The 14,804-nt window shown below is 52.4% G+C and overlaps 1 protein-coding gene across 1 annotated transcript in view; it reads right to left on the reverse strand.

The window, feature by feature from the left end:
- The window catches only part of ASTN2 (astrotactin 2), a 354,581-nt gene that overhangs the window by 86,888 nt on the left and 252,889 nt on the right, over positions 1 to 14,804 (reverse strand). The window contains exons 17-18 of the mRNA XM_054646417.2: positions 14,046 to 14,311; positions 833 to 966 (exon numbers count right to left, since the gene is read on the reverse strand). Coding sequence (XP_054502392.1) covers positions 833 to 966; positions 14,046 to 14,311 — 400 coding nt within the window. The remainder of the gene's footprint in view (positions 1 to 832; positions 967 to 14,045; positions 14,312 to 14,804) is intronic.

A 14,804-nucleotide genomic window follows, 5' to 3' on the forward strand; every position in this document is an offset into this window, starting at 1 on the left:
GAACTTCAGCAAGGTGAGCAGGGACCAACACCCCAGGAGCAAAACAGGAGAAGATCCAGGTTCTTGAAACCCAGCAGGGCTGAGTCCCCAGGAGGGAAGGGTCAGGTCTGCGTGGCCAAGGTGAGGGAGGGAGAGAGAGAGGGGGAGAAGCAGAGTGAATTCACCCAGCTGCAAACCTCTGAGGGGCGTGGGTGAGAGCCAGAGCAGGGCAGCTGTGCAGGAGCTCCTGCCCAGAGCAGGAACAACGTGGGCTGGGAGGAAGGCAGAGGAAGGAGCTCTGAGCTCCTGGCTGTGCTAATGCAGAGGCGTCCACTCCCTCTGCTCCGGGGTAGATGACAACACCAAGTACAGGGCTATGGAGAGTCTGGCTCCAAACACACAGCATGTTTGCTGGACTCCAGATGGGAAATGAATCCCCTCTGAGGATATTGGCTCACTAAGAAGGTGTTCTGCTCCTTGTGGCTCGCTGGAGCCAGTCTTCCTGCTTTCTCAGCTAATTCCCCATCAGTTTGCTCCTGATTTGCTCTTGCTCTGACAAGCCACAATGAATTGCACTGTAATTCCATTTCTTTCAGCATTTGAAATCCCATTCTACAAGCCCTGCTAATCAGGTGATGAAAATCTATAAGGAAACCTTCCAGGGCCACAGCCAGAGCCAGGATATCCTAAAGACATCACTCACACAGTGAGGAGGGCTGGACTGCAGCCCCCAGCCCCCAGGGTGCAGAAGGAGGTGCCCATGGGCTGAGCCCCTGGGAAATGGGGTGGTTCTGGGGGCTGTGACCCACGGGGAAGGGGCTGGTGATCCCTGGAGGGCTCACAGGATACGTACACAGGCGGAGGGAGAGGGCTGCAGTTCGGGAGTCCGTTCTCATCGAAGGCGTTGAGGTCGCACCTGCACCAGTCTTCGATAACATCACCTTTCCCAGAGCACCAGTATGAGCTCATCAGGGCTCCCTTGAAGGCCTGACATGAGAACAAAAAGCGTGAACATGTGTGCTAAAGACTCAGTGAAATCTGGCCAGGCTTTGGGGCTGAGCATTGGGGGGAGTGTGCAGAGCCCTGGGATCAGGAAACACGGGATGGGTTGGGGAATGTGTCTTCCCCAGCTCTGCCACAGCCTCTCTGCATGGCCTTGGCCATGGCCCTTCACCTCCCTGGGCTTAACTCCCATGTCTTGAGTGATGCTGGTTCATCCCTGAATCTTTTGGAGTGGGGATGGGGATCTCCTGTGGGGGAGGACAGAGCCCTGGGATCAGGAAACATGGGATGGGCTGGGGGAATGTGTCCTCCCAGCTTTGCCACAGCCTCTCTGCAGGGCCCTTCACCTCCCTGGGTTTAACTCCCATGTCTTGAGTGATGTTGGTTCATCCCTGAATCTTTTGGAGTGGGGATGGGGATCTCCTGTGGGGGAGGACAGAGCTGCCCGAAGAAGCACAAGCATAAGTTCCTCTGTGACAGTGAACATAACGCACACAGTGCCTGCAATATAACACACACAGCGCTGCTGTGTACAGTGAAACTCTTCCACTCTTCCCTGTGCCCTTCTGCCCAGCTGTTTCTGTCCCCCTGAGAATAAAGTAATGCCCAAATTCCCAACAACACCCCTTCCATCCTTCTCACAGGTTTGCTATGCACACAAAGCGCCCTCCTGCAAGCAAACTGCTGCTTTATTCATTTGTCTAAGGAACACTCGCAAGCAAAACAGCACTAGCTGCAAGGAAAAAATAAAACCTGGAAAATACTTGCAGGATGTCCTCAGGAGCCACCCTGACTGCTCCTAATAACGCCAATGAATCCCTGGAATAATAACTGTGCTCAGAATTGGCAAAGCCCTCCAGGTCTCACCCCTCAGTGTCCCTGCTGTGCTCATCCCACAGGATGGGGCATCCCTCACTCCATACCCTGCTCTAGTTTGGACCACATGGATTTATGGTGGTTTCTCCCACTACCCTTCAGCTGTAATTCAACTTCCAGTTTCAAAAACATCTCCTTCACACACACAAAGCCAACATCCAACCCAACCCTGCAAAGCCACAACACCCATCTGGAATAATAAGAACACCAAAACACAGCCACTAGAACAAAGCTCTGTAACACTTTTGACCTTTCAAGAGGCACATTTGGGAGCTGAAACACCTCCACAGGTCCTCATCCACATGGAGCAGCCTCACTTGTGGCAACACTACTCTTCCATGAGAAGTTGCCTGCGGAAGCCTGGCCCTGCTGATATGGCCTGTGCTGCAAGGGTACGCCTAGAAATAAATCTGTGCCCTTTGAGGAGCACAGGGACAGCTCAGGCAGCAGCACTGAGCAGAAAACTCCAGGAAAAGCTCCATCCCAGGGAGGTTTCTGAAAGGAGGAGGTATAAATAGAGCCTGACGTCAGGGCTGCCATTGTCCAGGGTTTTGTTGCTCTCCCCAAACACCCCCAGCACCTTTAATGAGGTGCCTCGAGGCTCTTGCGTCTACAAAATTTTCTGCTTCCAGGCATTTACAAAATGGGACTGTTCCAGATGGAAAAAATTGGAAAAAAACCCAAAACCCAAGGAAGGAACAAACAGGTGAAAGAAAGAAAAGGTGACATTATTTTACTCTGTTCTTTAGAAAGTAATTGAAGTGCTAGGCTGGAAAGGGCATCCAAAGTAATTGGAGAGAGGGATGAAGAGAGGAGTTTATCTGACACCCAGATAAATGGATGCAGACACATGAGAGAGAGAGAGAGCAGCAGGTCCGTGCAGGAGAGGAACAGCAAAGGATGTGTGCAGATGGATGGGGAAGCATGTGCTCACCCTAGGGAGCAAGATAAACACCCTGTGCTGAGGTACCTGTGTGCACAGACAGGCACTGCAGGGGAAGACAGATGTGGGTGATCCCAGGAAAAGCTGCACTGTCACATTGCTGCCACTGCTCCATTGTCACACTGCTGCCACTGCCACACTGCTGCACTGCCACACTGCTGCCACTGCCCCACTGTCACACTGCTGCACTGTCACACTGCTGCACTGTCACACTGCTGCACTGCCACACTGTCACACTGCTGCACTGCCACACTGCTGCACTGTCACACTGCTGCACTGCCACACTGTCACACTGCTGCACTGTCACACTGCTGCACTGCCACACTGCTGCCACTGCCCCACTGCCACACTGCTGCCACTGCCCCACTGTCACACTGCTGCACTGTCACACTGCTGCACTGCTCCATTATCACAGTGCTGCACTGTCACACTGTGCCACTGCCCCACTGTCCCCCAGCCCTGTCACTCTGCACACCCCCTCCCTGTCCCCTAACCCAGCTCCTCCTTGCACATCCCCGACTTAGGGAAGAAACCCCACCCACCCCATCCATGCCCATTAGTAAATCCAGTAGCCAACTCCTTGTTTTGCTTTTTTCCTGCTGTTAAGCACTAGCTGGATGAGCAATCCCCCTTGCTCTGCCTGCCCAGCCTCACACAGGTTTTAATTAGATCCTTCAGGTGCCCAGCTGTCATCTGCCTTGTGTCACCCTTCACACAAACGAGGTTAGGGGATGGATGCTGTGCTCATTAGGGCGGGCACACCTCCATCCCCTAACCAGGTTACTGGGAGCAGGGCTGCCCCTGCTGGCTCCTGCCTCTGTCCTGATTCACGTCAGGGCCAGGCTGGGAGAGCCAGGCAAGAGCCAGGGCTTGTCCCTGCCTTGTCCCTCTGTGTCAGGCAAGAGCCAGGGCATGTCCCTGCCTTGTCCCTCTGTGCCAGGTGTTGGTGAGGCTACACATTGGGTGCTGAGCCCAGTTCTGGCTCAGCCACTCATGACAAGAAAGACATTGAAGGGCTGGAGTGTGTCCAGGGAAGAGCACAGAACACCAGGAGAGGCTGAGGGAGCTGGGCAGGGGCTCAGCCTGGAGCAAAGGAGGCTCAGGGGGCCCTTGTGGCTCTGCACAGCTCCTGACAGGAGGGGACAGCCGGGGGGGTCGGGCTGTGCTCCAGGGAACAGGGACAGGAGCAGAGGGAACGGCCTCAGGCTGGGCCAGGGGAGGTTTGGGTTGGATATCAGCAGGAATTTCTTCACTGAAAGTGTGGTCAGGCATTGGAAGGGGCTGCTCAGGTGGAGTGCCCATCCCTGGAGGTGCTCAAGAAACAGCTGAATGAGGCACTAGTGCTGTGGTGTGACAAGGGGGTGATTGGTTAAATGTTGGACTCAGTATTGGAAGTCCTTTGCAACCTCAGTGATTCTGTAATTCTATGTTTTCTTGCTTTCCAGTGGAATTCTGAGACAGTGGCTCCTGGGGTTTTCCCACTGGGGCTGGGGAGTGTGTGTTGAGGGGTGGGGAAGCATCAAAAGCAAATTGATGGGGAGCAGAAATGGGTAAGATCACACAGAAGAGGGAATGGCAGCTGCCACCCAAACAAGGACCCCAGTGGTGCAGGAGGACCAAGAGTGATGGACAAGGATGCAGTGAAGGTGATGAGATCTATCCCATAGGAAGCTGCAAAAGAAGGCTGAAGTTTTGCTACTCCAGGCTCACAACAAAGGAGGATGAGGTTTTGCTGCTTTGGGAGAGCTTCAGGAGGCAATGAATGCACAGGGACCTTGCTGATCTCTGGTGGCTGAGAAGCACCTTCTCCTCCTGCCTTGGGCTGGGCTCTCCACATCTCCTGTCCTTCCCTGCCATGCTCAGAGCGTGCACTGAGCGCTCTCCTCCCTGCCAGGAGACAGCACCTACACGAGTCCATCTCAAACATGACCACTTCCATTTTGCATGCTTCATCATGGTGGTCATGTCTCTACAGGCCCAAGAAGGTCTGGAATCATGAAGGGATTCCCAGGAGTGATGGATCCCCTGGGAATGGCAGTGACCCCCAATGCACTGTCCTGTGCTTGCCAACCACTCCCCAGGACCCCAACACCCCTGTGTGCCCTAAGGCAATTTTATCTCTCATTTAAAAGTATCCAAATTGTATTGTTTCCCTGTGAGTCAGCCCATTTAGTTTATGTCCTTCAGTGCCAGAGGGGAAATTTATGAGATGAGAAACTGGCTCGAAACGTTTATTTTCTAGATGACGAGTCATGCCATTAGATATATAGCTTTATGAATCATAGGAACAGCATCTAATTTGCTCTTAAAGGTATAATAGGTCTGATTCCCCACACCCATGCACACACATCTATTGGATTGATAGTTCCCCCCTAGGATGGCTAGTTCATTTGTTTTGACACAAGCAAGACTTACAGGACCATAAAGTCCCATCTTACCATAAGCTAAGCCTATTCATAAAAAAAATATTAGGGAAACAAATGATCAGCTAAGCACATTCATCCTACACTCGATTGCATATGGATCTTTCTCCTGTTGTTATTTGTGCTCAGGGGGAGGCCATTTGGCCCCATTTTATAGCTGAGACACTCTGTAACAGAATGGAGAAGAACACTTCCTTTGTCCTCTGTTAGACCTGGCTGATGGAGGGAGAAGCATTAAGTTATTTCTAACTGTGGGTTGTCTGTTGACATCCCAGGAGGGGAAAGTGATAGGACGTGAAGGAACCTTCCAGATCAGCATTTGCAGGACTCAGCACACACCACAGGGCTGGTGTTTGCAGATGGGATACTGGAAAGGACATGTGTTGGGTGCTTGTCTGTCAGTATCTGGTCCTCTCCATGGCTGACAGTGACATGAAAATCTGGCTCACTGAGTCTAGAATGCACATCTCTGTTTCTGGAAAAATTAAAAAGGAAATGCAGGGAGATTAAAAAAAAAAAAAAACAAACAAAAAAAAACCCCAAACAAACAAAAAAAACCCAACCACAGGTGAACATGTAGGCTGGACAGAGATGGGCTCCAGAAAAAGGAGATGATCTGTAAGCTGGAACTTAGGTTCCTTTTGGATTTTGCACTGATTTCCCAATCTCTGTTTGCTTTTTTGTTCTTCTCAATGCAGAAGGAAAGAGGGAGATGTGGAAGCACGCTGAGCCATGCCAGCAGACAGGATCCATCCCATGTCCAGGGACATGGCAGCAAATGGACACATCCTGTCCTCTCCTGTTGGCAGGATGGAGATGGGGCCTCAACACCAACACCACCAGCATCTCAGGCACAGGCAGGGCCACTGGAGGAGGATGAAGGCTCCAGAAGGGCTTTCACAGCCTGAACAGGATGCTACCATGATGGCAGGGTGGCTGGAGGAAAAGCCTTCCATGCCCTTCCAGCAATGCTCAGTGCTGTTCACAGGAGGTAAATGCCACTCCTTAGCCTAGATATCTATGGAAGGGGGGAAGAAAAACAAAAATAAAAGGGGAGGAAAGCTAAGGATTTCCCAGGCCAGAGAGTCTTTCCAGGATCATGCAATTCGTGTCCATAAGGCCAGATTCACAGCAAAGGAGGATGGAATTTTGTTGCTCTAGGCTCACAGCAAAGGAGGATGGAGTTTTGCTTCTTGAGGTTCACAGCAAAGGAGGATGGAGTTTTGCTCCCCTAAGTTCACAGCAAAGGATGAAGTTTTGGTGCTCCAGGCACACAGCAAAGGAGGATGGAGTTTTGCTGTTGGTAGGTGATCCCACCCTGTGCTGCTCACGCCCTCCCTGCCTCTGCCTGCCTCTCCCCAGGAGCAGCATCACCAGCACTTCATCCTGGAAAGGGGCATCAGTGGTGTGCTGGAAAGGTCAGGGTGCTGGGAGGGACCCAGGGTGGGCAGCAGCCTGGTTTCTGTTATTTACACAATAACAGGATCCCAGGGGGTGGCAGAGGACACTGTGAAACCCGGGAAATCAGAGGGGAAATCAGAGCCCTGTGTGCTGCACTGAGCCCTCCTGGGGAGCCGGCTCTGCTCTCACACCTCGGCACAAAGCTCCTCATTATAGCCCCAGCCAGGCAGGACAATGCTGCCATTCTTCCCCTGGAAAGGGCAGCTGGAGCTGCAGCACGATGCTCCAGGGCCAGAGGAGAAGCACAAGGGCCAATTAGCAGGTATTCAAGCAAACCAACAACAAATAAAAAGAAACACACCCCAGACCAAACCAAAAAACTCACCTCAACCACAAGAACACTGTCCCCCCTTTGGGCCAGGCTCCCTGCCAGCTTTGGCAGTGGAAGAAGAAATCCCTGTGTCCCCAGACCTTCAGGAGCTGCTTTGGGGATGCTGTGTGTCCTCCAGAGGCTCTGCCATGGTGCTGGACTAGGGTCAAACTGAGCCCATGGCCTCGGGGACACCTTTCACCCTGGCTAAAAACATCCTGCCAGCCTGGGGACACTGGTGGGACAGTGGGGACAGCAGTGGCCACGCTCTGCTCTGCAGGAGATGGCTCCTGGACAAGGAGTGGGCGTTAAAAATTGGGAATTTTGTTCCAACCTCACTTGTCATCCGAGCTGGTGACCCCAGCACATGAAGAAGCTGTCCCCAAGAGCCCTGCCAGGGTCCCAGGCATGCTCTGGGCTCTTGCTGAGGCCAGTGGGAGCAGCAGCACAGGGATGAGCCCCCCAGCAAGCCCCCACACAATGGGCTGGGCCATGTGTGCTGTGAGGAGGCCATGGCTGCAGCAAATGCTGAGATTACTCAATTTTCGAATTAAAGCAAGGTCCTAGGGGTCTCCTAAAAATCCAGGCTCCACATCCATTTGTCTCCTTAAATACACACAGCAGGAGTTTGAGTCCATTTCCCAGTAGGAGTGAGATTGATCTCTCCTGCCTCCCTTCTCCACACCCCCCTCACCACACCACCCTCTAAGCATTTCTGCAGCTGGCTGAGCTGCTCCACAGAAGCTTGTTTCAGGGTTTTTTGGGGGAAAAATGAGCAGATCATGTACAGGAGGGGTCACACAGCCCAACATACCTTGCCTTTTCTCCCCTCCACTGGCCACAGCTGCCCTGTGGCTCTGGACATGCACATGTGCATCCCTGTCAAGGATGCCCTGGGAGGGGATGGGGTGTCACAGACATCTTTTATGGAAAATCCTTTCTTTAGGATTTTTCCTCCTGAGAAGCTGAGAGGCCTCAGGAACAAAATGTAACCAATGGTTATCTGCTGCTGTGGAATGCAACAGGTGGGTCTGGGATTGGCCCATGTTGGATGTTTCTAATTAATGGCCAATCACAGCCCAGCTGGCTCGGACAGAGAGTCCGAGACAGAAGCTTTGTTATCATTTCTTTATTATTCTATTCTTAGCCAGCCTTCTGATGAAATCCTTTCTTCTATTCTTTTAGTATAGTTTTAATGTAATATATATCATAAAATAATAAATCAGCCTTCTGAAACATGGAGTCAGATCCTCGTCTCTTCCCTCATCCTCAGACCCCTGTGAACACGGTCACAATGGGGGAAGCAGGGTGTTCCCTGCCTGCCTGTGAGGGACAAGGACATTTGCAGATCATGCACAGCTGTGCTCTCACTCAGTCTGTGCCTCTGGGTGCACTCCAGGGCTGTCCTGGGCAGTAAGAAAGATGGTGCCCACCCTGTGGCTGGCAGAAATGTATTTAAGGTGGAGGAGGAAAGTCATCATAACCTGAGGGGACTCTAATTGGGGTGAGGAGCAGCTCTTGTCTCTGACTCCAGGATGTTCCCCAGAGTGAAAGCCCCTGGGGTCACCACCTCTCTCTTCTCTCCCACCACATGCACTGAACAGCATCCATCCAGCCCCAGAGAGCATTTTGCCAGCAGACAGCCCCACCACAGAGAGAAGCTCCTTGCTGCTGGCCATGGCCAGCCACTGGCACTGTGGAGGTTTCCTCCACAGCCCTGCAGTGGAGAATCTTCTCCAGCTTCATGTGGAGGGACCAGTGTGGTGCCTGCACTGCTGCAGAGCACACAGGGAGCACAAGAGAGATGTTGGCATCAACCAAAGCTGATGCAGGATCCACAGAGCTCCTGGGAGAGGACAGCCAAAGTCACAGCTTCTCTTTACACCTTTGGAAGTCCCAGTGTGATCACTCAGACTGAGAGCACTGGAGCTGTGACAGCAATGGTCCTGTAGAATGCTTGGATGAGCTGGAGCTCAGCAGGTGACAGGGACTGGGGCAGGGGGGCCTCCAGCACTGCCTCTGCTCCAGCAAGAGTCCTTCCTGTCAAACCTGCCACCCACAGCCACACCAGCGTGACAGCTGCAGAAAACACATCCAACAAAGCCCTTCAAGAGCTGCTTGGACCTCCAAAACCATCTCCTTCACCCTGGCAAGCTCCAGCACTGCCACAGCCCCCAGCCAGGCTGCAGTGACCAGCAATGGTGCAAATTCATTGACCAACACTATTAAACGACAGGGGGAAACAAAGAAACTCCTAGCAGGATCTCAGCCCATAGTTCTCACTAAATACAAGAAGGAAAAGAGGGGCCTGATGCTTTTCCTTATACTGAGATTGCTTCTCCCCACTGCTGGGAGCAGGAGTTGTGCTGGAGCTGGGCTGGGAGGACAGATCACACCAAGCTGAGAGTTACCTTGAGGACATTTCCTCTGGACAAATTCTCCCTGGACAGCAAAAGGCAAAACTCCTGGAGCTCTTTACATTTCAGGCCCTGGCTTCAAAGCAAGAAGAAAACAGCAATTCCCACTGACATGGAAATAAAGAGTTTTTTAACTCATTTCACGTGGGCAAAGTGATATATTTTCACCTCATCTCCTGCTTGGAAATGGTCAGTTTTAGCTGAAATCAAACATGCACACAAAGAAATACCACAAATCAGTCCACAGCAGACACCCAGCATGGAAACTGAAACCCCAGCATTTAAGAGTCTGGCAAGGTCATCAGCAACCGAGAACACGGCCTTGGACAGGGCTGGAGCTGTAAATTTTAAAAAGTTCATAACTCACTGCACTAAGGCAGATGAAAAGACAAACCTATTAAAAAAATACACATGCTGAAGAGGGCAAAGTGTTTTTTACCTGTGTTTTGCTTCATCTTTGCTGCTCAGCTTATACAGGAAAACTTTCAGCCAAGTTTATAGAAGTCAATATCCACCTTGTTAATGACCTTGTTATCTGTCTGTACAGCATTGTCTTTGTGGACACATATGTAAACAGTGTTTACAATTTCTTTTTTTAACACTGCAGGAGTTGGGATGTGCCTGCAGTTCCTCTAAGGTCAGCACTCACTGCATTGATCGGGAACCATCTACGTGAAGGGAGAAAAGCAGGCAATGGAGCACTCAGGATTGGAGATGCTGGACTTGGTTCAGCCCAGCCAAGTGAAAATCCTATTTATGGCACAGGAGAACACCACTCTGCAGTGCCTGGGACACCCCTGGCCTCTGTTTGGTGCTGAAAATGGATATTTCATCACTCAGATGAACCATGAGGTGCTCCTGGTGGGACACACCCTGTGGGAACCTCTCAGTGCACAGAGCCACAGTTTAAACTCGGTGGTGTTCTGGCTCTCTGCTGGGTCTTGGTTGACAGGCTGATATCCTCGTGGTGGTGGCAGCTCCTTCCCACCCCTAAATCCCTTTCTCTTTCATGGTAACCCTCCCTGCTCACAGGGGAAGGCAAGGGAGAGATGATGCTCCTGCCTTCCATGGGCATCCATCATGCTCGAGCTCATGGTGCCACAAGAGGATGGGGACAGCTTTCCACAGAGGCAGCACTAACCCCACACCAAACCATCCTCTCCAGGAGAGGCACATGGCCCCCATGAGCTCCACTTCTTCCAGAGAGGCAGCTACAGCTCTGCCCAGCCCAGGCTGCCTGGAACAACCTCCAGTGCAGAGATGTCACAGACATCTTTTCATGAAAAATCCTTTCCTTAGGATTTTTTCTCCTGAGAAGCTGAGAGGTCTCAGGAACAAAATGCAAACAATGGTTATCTGCTGCTGTGGAATGCAACAGGTGCATCTGGGATTGGGCTCATGTGGTTGTTTCTAATTAATGGCCAGTCACAGCCCAGCTGGTTCAGACAGAGAGTCCAAGACAGAGCCTTTGTTATCATTCTTTGCTATTCTATTCTTAGCCAGCCTTCTGATGGAATCCTTTCTTCTATTCTTTTAGTATAGTTTTAATATAATATATATCATAAAATAATAAATCAGCCTTCTGAAACATGGAGTCAACATTCTCATCTCTTCCCTCATCCTGGGACCCCTGTGAACCACATGGAGAACCAAGGTTTGTGCAGAGCTGGCAGCAAGTTCCTCAGCAGTGCTGGATTTCAGCCTTCAGAACCAGGATTTGCCCCTGCTTGTGGTGCCAAGGACAGCAAAAAAAGGAGAGGGAGAGAATAAAAATCCTGCAGGAGAGAGGCTGGTGGAGAGAAGGGGGAGAAACAAGCTGGGGTGAAGGGATGGAGGGAGCAGGACAGCCCATCAGAAGTGAGCAAGAAGGGGAAAGTGATGGAGCTGATGCAACACAAGGGGTTCATGCAGAGAGAATGGGAATGACTAGGAAAGAGAAACAGGGACAGGAAATGCAGCAAACACTCCCTTGTGTCCTGCTGGAGCAAGCATGGGAATGGTCTGGGATGGGTGTAGGGAGGAAGGGATGAGAGGAGGGGATGTCAAGAGAAGCCTACAGCTGAAACAGCCAGACCCAGCTAAGGAGGGGGTGGTAAGACAAGAGAGCATATCCCATCTGCTGCCCCCTTGCACTGAGATGGCACAAAGTGACCTGTCCTGGCACATGCTGCTCACTGCCAGCTCCCTTAGTGCCTGCTCTGGCAGCATCCCCGCCACCCTGCAGCTGCCCAGAGCCCACACCCTGTCACCTCTTATCCCAGCCCTGCCCAGCAAAGCTCCCTGGGGCGAGGGGAGCCCCCCACACAGCACCCTCACACAGGGACAGGCTCCCAGGGCATGCCCCTCCAGCCCTGGGCAAGCAGGTGGAAGAGGAAGAGGAGGAGAGACGCAGGCAGCACAACCCCAGGGAATATTGCTGGGGTGTCTGTGCTGTGGCTGGGGCTTTGTTTGTGTGCTGGTTTTCTCAGCAGAAAGCACAATGCAGGCTGGGCTCCAGCTGCAGCTGATGGGGCCAGGGGAGGAGGGAGGGAAGGAACAGACTGCAGCTCCTCAGGACAAGGAGGCGCCCTGAGTGAGCCCAGCAGTGTTGGCAGGACTGGGGGGACAGCTGAGGAGGAAGATGAGGAGGAGGAAGAAGGGGGGAGATTGCAGCCAGGCTCAGAGAGGCAGGCTGGCATTGTCACCTGGGCACAGGGTGGTGCAGGATCCATGGAAATCCTACAGATCCTGCTGGGCTCTTCACTGTTATCCCCTCCTTGCTGGCTAATGCACCTATTGAATCCCTAAAAGAATGTTTTCCAGCAGATTGCTGCTGGGATGCACATCTTTCTTGCCTGAAGGCAGCCAGCTGTCCCACTGCTCTCCCTGTACCTGTAGTGCCTCATCCCAGCACTGCCCTGGGCACACTGACAGGGCAGGCCAACCTCTACACAAGAACTGCCCAGTGGGAAAAGCAGGCACAGGGTGGGGTGAGAATGCAGGAAACAGTGGGAGAAAGGGAGTTTGAGGAAAAGTGCCAGAAACTGAGGTGTGGAAGTCAGGCATGGCTTCATGCAAGGACCAAGAGGGCTGATAGATGGGAAAGCAGGAACCAGATCAAGAGGTAGGCAAGGAGTGACTCCCCAGAGACAGCACCCAGAAACTCCCCAGAGACACCCCAGGACACAGATTTCAGCTCCTTCTTGTTCCCAAGCTCAGTTGTTTCTGGGTGAGGGAAAGGAGGACACCAGAGACAGTACCCAGAAACTTGGGTACCAGGAGAAGCATCAGGACTCTTCTCCCCATGGAGTGGGAAGGGAATGAAGCATCATTCCTGGTGCTCACACCTCCAGGTGCCAGGGCTGTTTCCTGACCTGCAGCCCTCTGCAGCCCACCCACAGCTGCACGCTGGCTCACTTGAGACATCCCAATCAAGTACAGGCTCAGTGCCAATAAGTGCCTTTGAGCAGGTCTGTCATTTCTGGGCTTGAGATTGGGGTTAGAAGGCTGTGCAGAGGGGTGGCAGTGGCAGTGAGCAGAGAAAGTGGGAACCCAATCTCCACAGGATTCACACTGAAGCTCTTGCAGGAGCCCAACCCCAGGGACTGCTGACCTCCAGCCTGGCTGGTCCTCCTGGAGTAGCAGGGACCTCCTGTGGCTGTGGGACTGTCCCAAGGGGATGGTTCTGCCCTCCCTCTGCACCTTTGCAAAGCCACGCTGAGCCCTGGAGGACTTTAGCCACCCCTCAAATAGGTCTGTCCTACATCTTGGAGCCAGGAGTGAGGGACTGAGCTGTGCTTGGCTCCTGAGACCTCTCCACAGGACACATCCTGCACACCAGCATGGACACTGGGAATGACTGAGGTCTTGGCATTGCCTTGAACCTATTGAAGGCAGGGAGATGCAGGTCTGAGAGGGCTGTGGGCAGCAGAACCTGCCAGCTCCATCACCAACACCATCCCATGGAGGAGCATCAGGGGGTAGGATGGTTGGGATGGATGGAGATGAGAGATCTCTGGAGCCAGGGCTGGAACTTGGGGTTTATTGCAAAGGGCCTGGGGGCAGGGCCCTGCTGGGAGCTGCCAGGCACAGCTCAGAGCAGGCCTGAGAGAAGAGAGGGGAGAGAGGATGAGAGGGTGAGAGAGAGAGGTTCCCATTACAATACCATAAATCTTCTTCTGTGTTGAATATTGTAATTCTCACTAACCAATCTAGTACACAATACAAATCCTATAGCATTTCCATACAGCCTATAAGAATCATTCCATTACCATCCTGTGTTACATTTTAAACCCTACAAACTCCTCTTTGGCCCCCTTCTGCCAAGCTGGCAGGGTCTGCTCTGCCCCTTGGGCCTGTCTGCAAGCAGAGGGTGTTGTTCCATCCAAAGGGGATCACCTTCAGCTGGCCACACCATTGTTTTCCAGTTGTTCAGTAACTGAGGGATCTCAAAGCTTGCTTTCATTTCAATCTCATTTATAGTTTCTATATTCTCAGAATCTTTTGCCAGGCAATCCTATTTATAAGACTTTCCTGTTCCATCTTCTACAACAATCCCACACATGCAAACACCCGCCCCACTCCAGGGAACTGCAGGAGGGGACCTGAGAGGGGACAGGGTGAGGTCACAGAGGTGGGGCTGGCCCGTCACTCACCTCCCTGGTGTCGTTGTCCTGGATCAGAGCATACAGAGGCACCACCCTGTTGATCTCCAGCAGAACCGGGCTGGGGCTGAGCTGCTCCTTGCCAGGCCGCCGGCACAGGTGGCAGGTGGAGGGGCAGCGCCCTTTCTCCTCGCAGTGGATCTCCACACCTGAGATCAGGTGGTCATCTGACAGCATCTGGGCTGTCAGCAGGCCTGACAGGTACGTGATGAAGGGCATGGATTTCAGCTCTTTCTTGTTCCCAAGCTCAGTTGTTTCTGGGTTAGGGAAAGGAAGAAACCAAACAGAGTTAAACGATGCCCAGCTCAGGACTTTTCCCAAAGCCAAACTGTCCTCCAGTCATGATAAATGCAGCTGCTGAAGGTGCAGGCCAGGTGGGAGCAGAAAAAAAGTGGTACAGAGGCACCACCCTGTTGATCTCTGAGCTGCTCCTTGCCAGGCCACTGGCACAGGTGGTAGGTAGAGGGACAGGGATCTCCACACCTGAGATCAGGTGGTCATCTGACAGCACCTGGGCTGTCAGATGTTGATGAAGGGCACAGATTTCAGCTCCTTCTTGCTCCCAAGCTCAGTTGTTTCTGGGTGAGGGAAAGGAAGAAACCAAACAGAATTGAACAAAGCTCAGCTTAGGGCTCTTCCCAAAGCCAAACTGTGCTGCAGACAGGATAAATGCAGCTGCTGAAGGTGCAGGCCAGGTGGGAGCAGGAAAAAAAGAAAGGTCAAGGAGAGAAGGAGAAAAACAGGACTTGC

The sequence above is a fragment of the Agelaius phoeniceus genome, chromosome 21 (assembly GCF_051311805.1).
Source record: "Agelaius phoeniceus isolate bAgePho1 chromosome 21, bAgePho1.hap1, whole genome shotgun sequence".
NCBI classification, from domain to species: domain Eukaryota; kingdom Metazoa; phylum Chordata; class Aves; order Passeriformes; family Icteridae; genus Agelaius; species Agelaius phoeniceus.